The sequence below is a fragment of the Notamacropus eugenii genome, chromosome 1 (assembly GCF_028372415.1).
Source record: "Notamacropus eugenii isolate mMacEug1 chromosome 1, mMacEug1.pri_v2, whole genome shotgun sequence".
In the NCBI taxonomy this organism is placed as follows: Eukaryota; Metazoa; Chordata; class Mammalia; order Diprotodontia; family Macropodidae; genus Notamacropus; species Notamacropus eugenii.
This window is the reverse complement of record NC_092872.1, coordinates 366,688,502-366,702,973: the sequence shown is the minus strand read 5'-3', so window position 1 is coordinate 366,702,973 and position 14,472 is coordinate 366,688,502. Positions and strand designations below refer to the sequence as shown.

The window sequence follows — 14,472 nt, the reverse complement described above, 5'->3', positions numbered from 1 at the left end:
GATTGGAGTCACTATGGCACAAAATTGGGGGGGGGGGGGGCAGGCTATACAAAAAACACACACTAGGTCATGGTCATGGCCCTGGAAGGTATACTGTATATTTGTATACTTCTTGATCAGGATTGAGAAGTGAACTACACAAGAAGGGCAGGAATTTGTATAAATCCATCAGCAGACATTTTTTTAACCCCTTCAGTTTGCTCAGTCTTGTACCTAGCCACTGCAGGAAGGAGACACAAGTTAAAATAGAAAACACTACCCCTGCCTTCAAGGAGATCAGGATCTTGTTTGGGAGGCAAAGATATTCACAAAGTACAGAGACCAATTCAAGACAGGAGATACTAAGTGTCAATAGGGAAATAGGGATACCGATGTGCCGAGTCAGGCAACAAAATATCTATCTGACCCAGGATCCTTTTGTCAATAGAGACCCCAACTTGTATTTCTCGTCAAGATCTGGTATACTCTCTTGTGTACACCTTTTGAACAGTGTAGTTTTGGCTACCTTTAGATGGCTGGTTCATTTCTAACTCTATTTTGAATTAAGTGCTAACAGGCAAATTGTCTGTTTGACCCAGGATCCTTTTGCTAACAGAAGACCCACTTTTCTTGCCCATACCATTTCATGGAATAATGAGGTTCTCAAAACAAACATGTAGTGCCTTGTGTACAAAGCACTGTAGTAAAACTGAAGTTACAAAGACAGAAGGTAAGCGCTGCTCCAAATGTTCTTACAGTGTAATCTGGGCGTAAGGAAACGTGTATAAATAATCCTGTTATACATGAGAAAATAACATCAGGACAGGTAAAGGGCAAGGAGCCATTTGAGAAGGGACAGATAATCACTTTCACGCTAGGAAAGCAAGTCTGTACATGAAACAATCAGACCAATTCAAGGCTGGAAATATTTAAGCGCTAATAGGCTTATAGGTAACCACAATGGATCAGATCTCAGTCTATTTATTTCCCATGGAGACAACCTGTTGGTCCCCTTTGTCAGGAAGACTTCACGGTGGAGCCAGCAGCACCTGAGATGAACTTGAAGACAAGGAACTAGTCCCAGTGAGTCTCAGGCACAGGCCAAGTTACGGCACTGGGGAAAAGACAAGCCAGCAGGACACACCAAGTGGGCCAGCTGCCTGCAATGCTGGGCTTAGAGAGGAGGAGGAGAAGGAGGTAAGGCCGGACAGGCAGTGTGGAGCAGGACCGTGCAAAGGGGCTTGAATGCTGAGAGTCAGCTCAGGCTACATTGGCAGACAAATTGATTATCTGCAGTTTGAAGAAAGCCTCAGCATGCTAAACTTAGTTTTTCACATCCTCCTGTTTCAGAGCACGATGAACAGGGCCATGTCGGCTAAAAGGAGACAGGATGAGGTGTCACCTTTTCAGATTTTAATAATCTTCCTTCTCATTTTTAACTTTGCAGGCTGAAAAATTCTGGTGTTTTCAGTCTGTTCTTTTATGTCGGTCCCCTATAACCCACTCCTCTTCTGATGGAAATGGGGGGATTTTTCCGTACCTCCTCTGGCTCTGTTAGGGTTTTATCTTCACCAATCAAAAACAACCCCCCATTAGAGCAGGTTGGGGTGCACTCAGTCGGGAGAAGGGGGGCAGCCATAAGTGCTGCTGAGCTGGAGCAGGGCTACAGCCTGTGCCCCCCACATTCAGCCCTCCGTGCCACGGGAGGGAAGGGCAGGGGGGAGCCGGACGGGGTGAGGGCGAGGAAGAGGACCGTCGGCGCCCCGGGCTCTGCGGTCCTGCGTGACAGGAGTTTGTTTCTGTCTCTGAAAATGCTAAGCGCTTTTAGGAGCTTCTGTGGCGGCCACAACATACACACATTGGGCCGGAGTGCCAAAGATTGGTTCAGAAACCTCTGCCCCCTTCCCGAAACCCCCCGCTTCGCCCACCCCGTTCGGGGAGGATGCCTCAGCCTCTCCGACCACGCGAAGGGGGCGTCGCAGCCTGCGGCCCTCACGACGCACGGGAACCTCCTAGGACTGACCATACAGGGTTTGGGGGCGCAACCAAAGAAAAGGAGGTTTGGAAACTGCTGAGAGGACGTGCTTTAAGAAAGCCGGGTCCGAGGAGGCCACTCAGGATGGCGGGGCGCGGCCCACAGGCTCCCGTCCTGCACAGCGCGCGCCGCTACCCGCGCGGGTCACTTTCCCGGCTCTGAATAAAGTCCTCTCGCGAGACTTCTTTCAGAGCAGATGGCCGTCCGAGACCTGGGGCGGGACAAAGGACCCGCCCCGGATGCGATAGAAGGGACAGCTCTTTCATTGGCCCAGGGACGACGAGGAAGCCGGAGGCAGCCATTTCTAACGAACTGCAGCTAGGGGCGGAAGATGGCGGAGGTTTTCGAGAATTATCTGGAGGACCAGAATACAGGGTCTTTCGCCTTCCTACAACTTCGGGACGTAATTGGGTCTCAGGAGCAAGTGATCCACTGGCTGAAAAGCACGGTGCGGCCCCCTGCTAGTTAGGGGGCGGGGCCGACCCCAGCGGCACAATGGAAGGGGCGAGGTCTAATGGGAAGGCGGGGGCGGGGCCCAAGGGGGCGGGGCAGGAGGCGGGGCCGAGCTCCCGCTTCTCCTGTGACGGCCTGGGTGCTGCCAATAGCCGAACCTCTCGTTGTCAAGGCGACCGCCTGAGAATCTTTGGCTGGAATGGACCCGCCTCTCTGGCACTGCGGCAAGGGGCCCACCCAGCGCCCCAAGGTGCCCCTCACAGCTGCCCCCCCCAAGCTCTCTAGGCACCTGTCTCCAGTCCAGGCTCGTCGTGCTCCGGCCCCGTGACCCCTACTTTTACTACAGTCTGGATCTCATCACCTCGGGCACCCTGCACCCCTCCCCACGCCCCCATCTTACCCCGCGATGCCCACCGGGGCCTCGTTCCCCAACGTGCTGTGCACCTCCGGGTACCTGGAGCTGTCCGTCACCCGCTCAGTCAGTCCTGTCCATGACGATACATTTTATCGTAGTTATCTGGATAGGAATAGGGCCTTGGCGAGGAGCTTCATTTCAGCTCCCCTGTCAGAGGAAACCCTCAATTTAAGTGGGTCAGCACCTTCTTGGTGCTTTGGGTCGTCAGTTAACAGCATTTGTCAAGCACCTGCTCTGTGTGTCCGGCACTAGTGGTGCCTTTAAGGGCCGGGGATACAAAGAAAGGCAAACCAACACACAGAAACTCAAGGAGCTCGAATTTTAATGGGGGGAGACAATAGTAACTACGTATGTGCAAGATACACACACACACACACACACACACACACACACACACACACACACACACACACACACACACACACACTAGCTCCAAGGTAATCTCAGCTAAGTACCTTAATAGCAGGGAAGCCCAGAAAGCCAAGGAAACAGGAGAAACAGGACTTCATATTTAATTCTAAGGCAACAGGGAGCCATTGGAATTTATTGAGGAGGGGGAGGGGGAATGACATAGACCTATGTTGTTTTTTAATCACTTTGTGAACTAAGTGAAGGAAGGATTGGAGTAGGGAGAGGAGGCAGGGGAAACAATTAAAAGGCTAATAGTCTAAGAGACATTGACAATGAACAATGAAAGATGGAAGCTATATGAGTGGAGAGAAGGGGACTTCTGTGAGAGGTATTGTGAATAGTTTAAGCTACAAGATTTGGCAGTGAACGAGACACCTATGACAAATGCAAGTGAGGATCTTATGATGACACTGTGGGCCTATGTAACTGGGAGAATGGTGGAGCCCTCAGTAGTAATAAGGAAGCTGCAGAGAGGGGAGGTGTGGGAAATACCGATAATGAGTTCAATTTTGGACATGCTGAGTTTGATATATCTGAAACATCCATTTTGAAATGTCCAAAAAGAAGTTTGTTGATGTGACTCAAGACAGACACTAGGGATGATGGAAAGATATATAGAGACTCGAGAATCATGCCTACAGATGCCCCTCAGTCTCTAGAGCACTTAAAAATTGCTTTGCTCAGGGTTGCACAGTCACTATGTGTCAGAAGTGTGACTTGAACCCAGGAGTCTTTCTGGCTTCAAAGTCAGTTTATCTACTCTGCCATCCTGACATCCGTCCCACTTATTGCCCTGAAAGTCATCTTTAGAGTGAGCCTGGGTATTTGAAAAGCTGTCATGTAGGAGGGGGATTAGTTTGGTTCACCTGGGGCACAGCTGTCAGAACTAGGAGCAAAGGGAAGGGGAGTGAGGATGGGGTGAGATTACAGTGACAGGAAGGAATCTTTATTCTTAATAGAAGAAAAACTTCTTAGTAAGAGTTGTTCAAAGTAGAATGCGCTGTTTTGGGATGTGTAGGGAGTTCACTACCAGAAGCTTCTTCAAGTCAAAGCTTGAAGATACCTACGGAGATAGAACATGTGCTATTTTTAGTCTGGGGTTAGTTAGACTATATGAGTTTTATGGTCCCTTCCAAGTCTGCATGCTATGATGCTGTGATACATTTGGATTCTTTGGGTCAACTGTGATTTGGATTTTGAAGTTTGGAGCCCCATAGCATCACCAGAAAGATGATCTGGATGGAACAGGATCTATTATGTGTATTTCCATGAGGAAATTTCCTCCACCAATGCAAATTAGCATCTGCTCAGCATTGGCAAGTTGCCTTTGGGAGTTGCATGTATGAATGTGAGAATACTGGTATTGAAAAGCTAGACTTGTTTCAGGGAACTGCTGGAGATCACTGAAAGTGCTGCATAATTTTCCTAATGCATTCTACTTTGTACCGCTCCTGTTCAACTCTATTTCACTGTCTTAGCAGTGCTTATTCAAGATGAACCAACTTGGTAGGCAGCTCCCATTATAATTTGGCCAAGACCCATTTTCTTTTTTAAAAGGAAGTGACATTTTATTTTTCAGTTAACAAGCATTACTTTTACCTCCCTCTAATACACACCCTCAAGGGAAAAAAGAAAAGAAAAACAAAACTCTTGTAACAAGTATTCATAGTCAAGAAGAATAAATTCCCACATTGGCCATGTCCAAACCCATCTCTCTCATTCTGCACTCTGAGTCTATCACTTTTTAAGAAATGGGGACACTTTATCATCAGTCCTCTGGAACTTTGCTTGGTCATTGCATTGAACAGAGTTCTTAAGTCTTTCCAAGTTGTTTGCTCATGTTGTAATTGTATAAATTTTTCTTCTGGTTCTGTTCATTTCACTCCACATCTGTTCATACAAATCTTCCCAGGTTTCTCTGAAACTGTCCCTTTTGTCATTTCCGCCAATACATTCCAACTGCAGAATCTCCTTGAATTTTCCTGTACAAATTACTAAAGCCAATCTTATTTTATTGAATGGCATTGGATTTCATTTAGGGTGGCACTTCAGAGCATAGGGCCACTTGCAGACAGGACTATCTGGAGAATCTCCCCATCTAAAGGCAATCCCCTTTGGTTGTGCTCTCCTCAATGACATAAGCATGGTGTTCCCTGTTTTGTGCCTCACTTGATATAATCAAAGTCATCAAATGAAAAGTAATTTCTGTGGTTCCATCTAACTACTAAGCAATCTTCCATAATCTTAATATGTCATGAGAGACACCTTGTTGGAAAAGAGCCCTTAATGCTGCGTTTTGCTCTGTCGAGTCAAATGCTTGTTGTAGTTAGCATACGGTGGATATAGTGGTATCTCTTTTTCTTTAAATCTGCAGCTCTTAGGACTGTGGAGAAGCGGTCTGCTATGGGAAAATATCTGAGAAAAACCTGCCTATTGCTTTATCACATTTTCTTCCAGACTATCCTGGATGCATATGGAAACATTCTCATAAAGCTTTTATAAAGATTAGAATATATACTTTGTTGTTGGTGGTGTTCAGTTGTTTTCTGTCAAGTCCTACTCTTTGTGACCCTATTTGATGTTTTCTCAGCAAAGATACTATAGTGATTTTCCATTTCCTTCCCAGCTCATTTGACAGATGAGGAAACTGGGATAAACTGTCCAGAGTCCCACAGCTAACAATTCCTCCTGACTGTAGACCCTATACTCTTATCTATTGTGCCATATAACTGCCTAGAATATAGACATATGAATTAGTAATTGCTGATGTCTTCTCCATTTTTAATTTTTTTGGTACTAAGTCTGTGATTTTCTCCTTCTTTTAAAGATACTTTGAAAATTGCTCCCTGAGTGCCTTTAAAACTGTCTCATCTCCATCAAGGATTTCTTCTTGGATTTGGTGGGGTCCAGCCGATTTTAAAGATTTCACTTCATTTTCTTAAATTCCTTATACATCACATCGGGTACTATGATGTTAAGAGGCCAGCTATGGTGATTCCATACTAATAACCAGTCATTTCCTGTGTGTCAATAAAAATTGAATTTCATTTTTCTGTGATATTGTTTGGCACTCACTTGTCTAGGACTTTGACACTGTTTTCCCCTGGCTCTCTTCTGGAAGAAAGTATTCATGATATAGATAGACATGGGCTTCGGAGTAGTCGATAATCCCTTGGTCTCTTTTCATTTCTTAAGTCTCAAATCTCATTGAAGTTGCTGAGTATTTGCTGACTTCTTTTGAAGGATCTCCTCAAGTTTTTCATGTAATTCATTTCTTCATCCTTTGCAGCAGATGTGTTGGAATATAAACTATAAATGATCTTCCTGGTGATCTTCTTGCTTATTTCCACCAGGAGCATCACAAGTGGAGATGCAAAATGATGCTTCCTTACTGCCTCTAACTCATTCCCAAATCTCTCATCCCCAGATTGCCCCTTCCAAAGATCTTCCATTTATTCCCATGCTCTCCTATTCTTTTTAATCACCTATTGAGAAAGGGAGTCTAGTAGCATAATGGAAAGAACCCAAAAATTAGTTGTCAGAGGACCTGAGTTCAAGATCTAGCCTCCTTGGGCAAGTCACTTTTCCCCTCTTGGTCTCAGTTATTGAATCTGTAAAGTGGAATAATAGTTGTATCATGCCTACTGCATGGGAGAGAATTTAGAGATGAAAGTGACCCTGGAAATCATCCAGTCTAACTTTAGAGGTGAGGAAATTGAGTGCTCAGCAAAAGTGAAATGACTGGCCCAAAGTTCTCACAGGTAATAAATAGCAGAGCTGACATTCATTCTCAGGTCCTTAGATCTTTGTATCCAGCGTTCTTTCCCCTCCATCATGTTTGTTATGCAAACAGATGGAAAAATATGTTTCATTCAGTCAACAAGCAATTTCAAGTGCTTAGTGGGCTCTAGGCTACAAAGGGGAGAAAATGAAACATCCTCTACCTTCATCTATCAGAGCAGAAAATATTACACTATCTATGCGTATATATATATATATATATATATATATATATATATATACAACCATTTAAGACATATTTACTTACATACATAAATACATACCAAATAAATATACTTATACAAACTAAGAACCAGATTTTCAACCTTTCTAATGTTTTGCCATTGCAATACCAAGTCTTTCAACCAGTCCAAGCTATGACCTAAAAAGGATGGGGGATAAATTGTAAAGTACTCTCTTCTCTGTGTGTGTGTGAGTATGTATGTATGTATATGTGTGTGTGTGTAAATTTATATATATATATATATATGTATGTATGTGTATGTGAGATTACTGTTAATATTCCCCAACCATTCATTTCTGCTCCCACCGCACATCCCCTTATTCCCTTTCTCCTTCGGTCCTTGGGCTTTAATCATCCCCCACCCTGTGGGTGCATTGCAGATGGCCATCCAGGAAGAGAAATTTGTGAGTAAAGAAGAGTACGAGGCCGTGGTGAAGAAGTTGGAGGTAAGAGCAGCCCTTCTTTCTGCTTCTTCCCAGCCCTGGGGGACTGGGGGGGGGGGGCGGGGAGGGAACAGTAGGATGGGAAGAAAAGAGGACTGGGCTCTTTGAGATCTTTTGCCCATAGCCCCATGGAGGTGGGGCAATGAGAGCCCTCCCCCAGACAGGAAAGGCTCTGATCTCTGCAGGGTTCCAGGCCCCATCTGGGGGGGGGGGGCAGGGGAGGGGGAGGATTGTGGAATGCTAACGGACAGATCTGTGATTACAGGAGGAAAAGGCAGCCCATGCCCAGACCAAGGGCCTGTTGGCTAAAGAGACAGAGAAACTGCAATTTGCTCTTGGAGAGGTGGAGGTGCTATCCAAGCAATTGGAGAGAGAGAAGCAGGCTTTTGAAAAGGCGTATGTGGGTTTGGTGGGAAAGACGGGGATAGAGTGGAAGGGAGTGGAGTGCCAAGAGACCAGCTGCCCCCCTCCCAACTCAGACATTTTGTCTTTCTCAATTTAGGCTATCCAGTGTCAAGAACAAAGTTCTGACAGAGTCCACCAAGAAGGACAAGCTTATCACCAAGTGCAATGGTAAGGGGGAAGGCCCAACCATTTTCCCTAAAGAGGAGGACAAACCCAATCCTGGTTGGGCCATGGGGACTGAAGAAGGGGACTGAAAAAAAACGAGAGACCAGAACAGATAAGACAAGCAGCTGGAGAAATGTATACAGGAACTGGTATTGAGACTGAAAATTAAGATGTTAGAAAAAGCTAATGGGATCATACGCAGTAACAGTAGTACTATACAGTGAACAACTGTGAATGACTTAGCCATTCTCAGCAATACAGTGATCCAAGATAATCCCAAAGGACTCATGATGAAAAATGCTCTCCACCTCCGGAGAGAGACTGATGGAGTCTGAATGCAGAGGAAGCAGACTGTTTTTCATTTGCTTTCTCTTTTTTAGTTAGTTTTCTTCCACAAAATGATTAATGATTGAACATGCTTAACCTCTATCAGATTGTTTACTGTCTCCAGGAGGGGAGGGAGAGGGATAGAATTTGAACTCAAAATTTAAAAAACAAAATAATGAATGTTTAAAATTGTTTTTACATGTAATTGGGGGAAAATAAAATAGTATTTAAAATGCTAATCTGATCTGAGGCAACATTAAGAGAAAGAATAGTAGCCAGAATATTGATAACTATCAGGAAGTACTAACTCATGGAGCCTACTTTGCTAACTCTACCAAGTCTTGATAAGAATAATCTACACATGCATAGAGAGAGCATCCTTAATGAAGGTGTGAGAAAGAATTGACATCCTACAGCAGCTCATATCTTTAGCTTTACACAGTGAACTAAAAGGTCCAGGGCATGAATACAAGACCCCACTGTACTTATTCTTTGGGGGTATAAACAAGTATTTGATTCATTAGAGCAACATGCCAAAACTTTCCACTAATAAAGGAGGTCTCCTATGCCCAAGTCAAAATCATGCAAGATTCCTTAAAAGATGTTGTAGCAAGAGTGATAACTTTGTTCGTTGACCCCCTAAAGTATTAATATCAGGTGAAGCAAAAAACTGAGACTTGTTGGCCACCACCACGAAAAATATCTTGCATAAGAGTCCAAATCAAATTGGGGCTCTCTGTACAGGGTGAGACCCAGACAGAACAGTGAGAGGGAGTCCTTCGAGATAGCCCCTCTTTGTATATGAGATTCTGCCATGAAGAAGGCCACTGACCTGGACCCATCCAGAAGAGAGAGAGAAAAAAGCATCATTCAGGGATTTGAGAACCATGAAACAATGGCTGACATTTATCTGGTGCTTTAGTGAAGCACTTTTTCATTATCTCATGTCTAGGAACAACTTTGTGAAGTAGGAAGAAGTATTAGTTCCATTTTACAAATGAGAAAATTGGAGCTCAGAGACTATAAGGGTCACACAGCTATTAAAATTGTTCAGTCATTCAGTTGTGTCTGACTTGTTGTGAGCCCATGGACTATAGCACGCCAATACTGTATGTGGGATTTTCTTGACAAGGATACTGGAGTGGTTTGCCACTTCCTTCTCCAGATGGATTAAGGCAAACAGAAGTTAAGTGACATATCCAGAGTCAGCAGGTATCTGAGGTAAGATATGAACTTTGATCTTTGTGACTCCAGGCCCTATCCAGGATGCTATCCATTGAGCCACCTAGCTGCCTCCAGGCTCGGAGCCTATGACTTCCTAACAGTATCTCCTCTAGCATGCTATCTTCCTATGACTAGAACACAGGAAGATTAATTGAAAGAATTTCATCTGCATGTAAGAAAAAACTTTCCAACAATTAGAGCTATCCAAATCAGAATGGGATGACATAAGCATTTGTGGGTTTCTCTTCACTACCAGAGATCTTCAAGTGAATACTGGACATCTATTTGTTGGGGATGTGCTTTGCTCAGTGCTTCCTAACCTTCCTTGGGTCCTTTGCTTTCCTGTGCCCTCTATTCAGTATGAAAGGAAATAAATTCTAGAGTTGACCATGCATATGCACATAAGAAATCAAATAGAGATTAATTTTTCTTCTCAGTGGGTAAACCAAAAATTTCCTAACTTCATTGATTGGCATGAACTTCATTTTGGAGTTTCTGGAATATTTCACTTGAATAATATAGTTATTTAATGCAGATTCCCCATTCTCCCATCTTTGACAGGTTTTCTGTAGGCTGGGAACCCCTGCTATAGATATGGTCCAGAGATCAAATATGGATTGGAATGAGTGACCTCTGAAATCTCTTCCAAATGTATAATATTCAAACTGAGATAGAAAGACCTGCATTCTAATCCTGTCTCCATAACTTTCCAGCTGTGTGACCTGCCTTAGTTTCCTTACTATAATGTAAGGACAATAATAGCCCCACCTCACAGGGTTGCTGTGAGACCCAAATGAGGTCATGTTTATAAGAACTTTTCACACTTTAAAGTGTAATATCAATGTTATTTAATAATACTTATTATTTCCCTGAAGAAAAAAAAACCCATCCCTCCTCCAAACTTGTCTATTTCTGTCAAAGACAAGATCATCCTCCTAATCATCCAGGTTTATCACCTCAGAGTCAGTCCTTTTCTCTTCCTTTACCCTCACAGCCCCCTAGGTTCAATCAGTTGTTGAATCCTATCAATTCCCCAGAACATCTACATCTTCTATTCATTCCCTTCCCTTTATTGACTTAGTCACCTAGATCCTAGTATAGACCTTTACCAATTTTCACCAAGACTACTGAAATAATCTCCAGATTGGTCCCCTTTGCTTTCCAATCTTTCTCTTTGCTACTCTGTCTTTCACACAATAGCTATCAAAATAATTTTCCTAAAGCCTTTGCTCATAAACTTTTTAATGTAAATAACATTTTGTCTCTTCCTATTACATGTAAAGATAGTTTTCAACATTCATTTTTTGTAAGATTTTGAGTTCCAAATTTTTCTCCCTTCCCTTCTCCCCAAGACGTCAAGCAATCTGATATAGGTTATACATGTGCAATCAAGTTAAACATATTTCCACATGAGTCATATTGGGAAAGAAGAAAGAGAACAAAAAACCCCCCAAAAAACAAAGAAACTGAAAATAGTCTGTTCTGATCTGCATTCAGACTCCATTGTTCTTTCTCTGGATGTGGATTGCATTTTCCATCGTGAATCTTTTGAAATTGTCTTGAATCATTCATTGCTGCTTTGCTTATAAACTTTCAGTGACTTGCCTCTAGGATAAAATATAAACTACTTAAATGACATTTTAAGGTCCTTTGTAATCTAGCTGTACCCTATTTCATATGATTATTCCCTTCCTAACTGTTCTCCAAACTCAATCCTCCACGCCTCAATCCTCAGCTTAAACAGAGACATGACAGAGATGCTGCCTCCACCATGAAGCTTACTTTCCCTCATTCCCCTAATTGTCAGTCCTCCCTCTCCCTCATCAAATGGCCTTCTTACAGACTCATCCCCAGAAGAATGTAAACACTTTGAGGACAGGGACTTTCATATTGGTTTTTATATCCTCTGCACCTCCATCGAGCCCTCCAGAAAGCAGGTGCCTAACTAGTGTTTGTTGGATTGGATTGAATTAAACTGAAGACTGAAGAAGGAGCAGCTTTCAGGAGGAAGCAGAGTTCACTTTGGTACCTATTGAGTGTGAAGTGCTGGTGGAGCACCTAGGTCAGTGTGGCCAGTGTGGCCAGTGTGGCCCGCAGGCAGCTGGAGATGTGCATTCAGGAAGGAGCCTAGGGATGGAAGAGAGAGTGACCAGGGTGGTCATTTGACATGTCACTGGAGTGCTTAGCACAGTGCCTGCTGGCACACAGGAGCTTCAGAAATGCTTATTGATTGACTGGAACAGATGTGGTCAGCGTGGAGACTTCCCAAAGCAGTGCCTCACAGCTCCCATCAGTGGAAAGAGGTGTGCCAAAGCAGGTCTTTACCTGGATCTGGGAAATGCATTTCTGTTCATCATCATCTTATGCAATTCTTGTTAACAAAGTGAAGTCAGAGTTGGCTGAATCACCAGACTCCATAGAGACATCATTAGTGGGTTGTTGTCAGAAATCTCTTAAAGTGGATAAAGAATCTTATCTGTCTTGGAGACTGTGGTATTTAACTTTTTTTTTTAATCAGTGACTGGGATGAAGGTGTAGATGGCACATTGATTAGATTTGCAGATAACACAAAACTAGGGCAAGGGACAGTCATATTGGAGGACAGAGTCATGATTTAGAAAAGAGCTCGTCAGATCATGGATAACAACGGTCTTCATATAAGATTTTGAAATCTAATAGAGATAAATTGAGTTTAAATACTTGAGTTCACGATAATTGGCTTTACAAGAATAGGATGGAAGAGGCATAGCTAGGTAAGAGTTCCAGTGAAAATGTTGCCGTGGGGAGGGCTAGAAGACTTCAGGCTCATGAGGTATGTTATGAATCAACAGTTTGCTACTGTAACCAAAAGACGTAATGTGATATTAGGCCTCATTCATACATGTATAGGGTTCCGAATGAGGAGGGTGATAGTCTCACTGTACTCTGCCCGGATTAGTTCAAGCTAGAGTACCATCCAACAAGTTGGAGTGATTCCAGAGGCTGAGATAGTCAGGATAATGTTGGCAGTGGAGATAGTGCAATATGAAGACTGGAGATGTTAAACCTGGAGGAAAGAAGACTTATATGGGAGGGAAAGAATCATCATCCTCAAATATTTTGGTTGCTGTCGTATAAAGACAGCATGAGATAAAAACCTATGGTTGGCCTGAAAGCAAATCTGGACAAAGTGGATATAGAGAGACAGTGAAACTCCATATAGAGGAAATCTTTCTTTTTGGGGGGAGGGAAAACTTTCTAACAATTAGAACTTTCCAGAAGTGGAATAAGCTACCTAGGGAAGAAGTGGGTTCCCCTTCCCTGGAAATCCAGACATGTTATAGAAGATGTTATGTTTTTCAGGTATGGACAAAAGGACCTCTGATATTCCCTCCAGCTCTGGGATTTTGTGATTTTGTTTAACCTATATTCCTGGGCAGGCCTCCCAACTTACAAACATTTTGGCTTCAAGATACCAAAAAAATTTTTTTAAGAAACTTCAAAAAGGCAGAATTTTATGATTCTAGTCAGGGTGATAGTACAATGTGAAGTCAGGAGGCCTGAGTTCAAATCTTAGCCCCACTACTTAGTATTTTTGTGATCTTGGGCAAATCTTTTCCCTTCAAGGAACTTCTGTTTCCTCCTCTACAAAATTCAGTTTCTGAACATCTAAGTGAACTGGTTTATTTAAGGCTCCTCCCAGTTTTAAATTCTATAATCTGCTGCTCCTCTTTCCAGGTGCCCAATGTTCCATAAAGGTCCAGGTTGCCGCCTGCCATGGTGCCAGGCCTACTACATCCTCCCCTGGTAAGGCCCCAGGTCTCCTGACCTTAGGCCTTCACTGTACCTATAGGTCTGGAGTTTTCCCTAGAATCTCCTGGACAGGAGCCTGAGATTATCATGCCTTGTTAAACCAATGCCTTCTTTTTTAAGCAGTGAAATAGAGCTTTTTTATTGTAAAAGGGTCTTCTCTCACTCAGGTGGGCTTGCTCTTTTTGCATCTGACTTACCTCTCTAGGAAAACTCATTAACCAGGGGATGTAGGAGTGTCTGCAGTTTGAAAGAAGACTCTGGTGAGGGAAGTACTTAATTCCAAAAGAATTACTCTTAATTCTGAAATTTCAAGCATTCACTCCTCTGTTCTTGGGACAAGGGACCTCCCCTTCTCCCCAGTCTAGATGTTTGACAACCTCTCTCCTTCACTTCAGAAATTGAGTCTCACATTATAAAGCAAGAAGATATTCTTAATGGGAAAGAAAATGAAATTAAGGAACTACAGAATGTCATCAGTCACCAGAAACAGATCTTCAGGTAAGGAGTCTGGATTCCTCCTTCAGATAAGGGATTTGGATATCCAGGGAGGAATCTGGGTGCTGAAGGGAGAGGGAGGCACTGAGTCTCCAACCTCCTTGGTGGTTTCCTGCCCCAGCAGCTGTCTCAGGCCTATCCCATGTGTCTTTCTTGTAGGCATCAGATATCGGACATCCGGATCCAAAAGCAGCAAGAGAATTACATGGCCCAAGTGCTGGACAGGAAGCAAAAGAAGGCAGGCGGGCTGCTCTCTACCAGGGGCTTTAAGGGACTTGGAGACAAATAAATCTGCTTCCACTTA

At 43.5% G+C, this 14,472-nt stretch overlaps 1 protein-coding gene and 1 long non-coding RNA gene across 6 annotated transcripts in view; one reads left to right on the top strand and one right to left on the bottom strand.

Annotated features, from left to right (window-relative positions):
* The window catches only part of LOC140518361 (uncharacterized), a 24,505-nt gene extending 20,195 nt beyond the window's left edge, over window positions 1–4,310 (bottom strand). The window contains exon 1 of the long non-coding RNA XR_011971907.1: window positions 2,868–4,310. This is a non-coding gene — a long non-coding RNA (uncharacterized lncRNA). The remainder of the gene's footprint in view (window positions 1–2,867) is intronic.
* Window positions 1–14,472, top strand: part of SPATA24 (spermatogenesis associated 24) — an 18,040-nt gene extending 3,568 nt beyond the window's left edge. Inside the window, exons 1-6 of one of the 5 annotated variants that reach the window (XM_072630473.1) lie at window positions 1,001–1,176; window positions 7,698–7,763; window positions 8,026–8,156; window positions 8,263–8,333; window positions 14,069–14,171; window positions 14,328–14,472. In XM_072630473.1, the coding sequence (XP_072486574.1) occupies window positions 7,698–7,763; window positions 8,026–8,156; window positions 8,263–8,333; window positions 14,069–14,171; window positions 14,328–14,457 (501 nt within the window). In that variant the 5' untranslated portion in view covers window positions 1,001–1,176 and the 3' untranslated portion in view covers window positions 14,458–14,472. Of the gene's footprint in view, window positions 1–1,000; window positions 1,177–2,226; window positions 2,463–2,599; window positions 2,718–2,757; window positions 2,946–7,697; window positions 7,764–8,025; window positions 8,157–8,262; window positions 8,334–14,068; window positions 14,172–14,327 lie in introns of those variants that run through there. The other 4 variants (XM_072630469.1, XM_072630471.1, XM_072630470.1 and 1 more) reach the window with 4 other exon arrangements.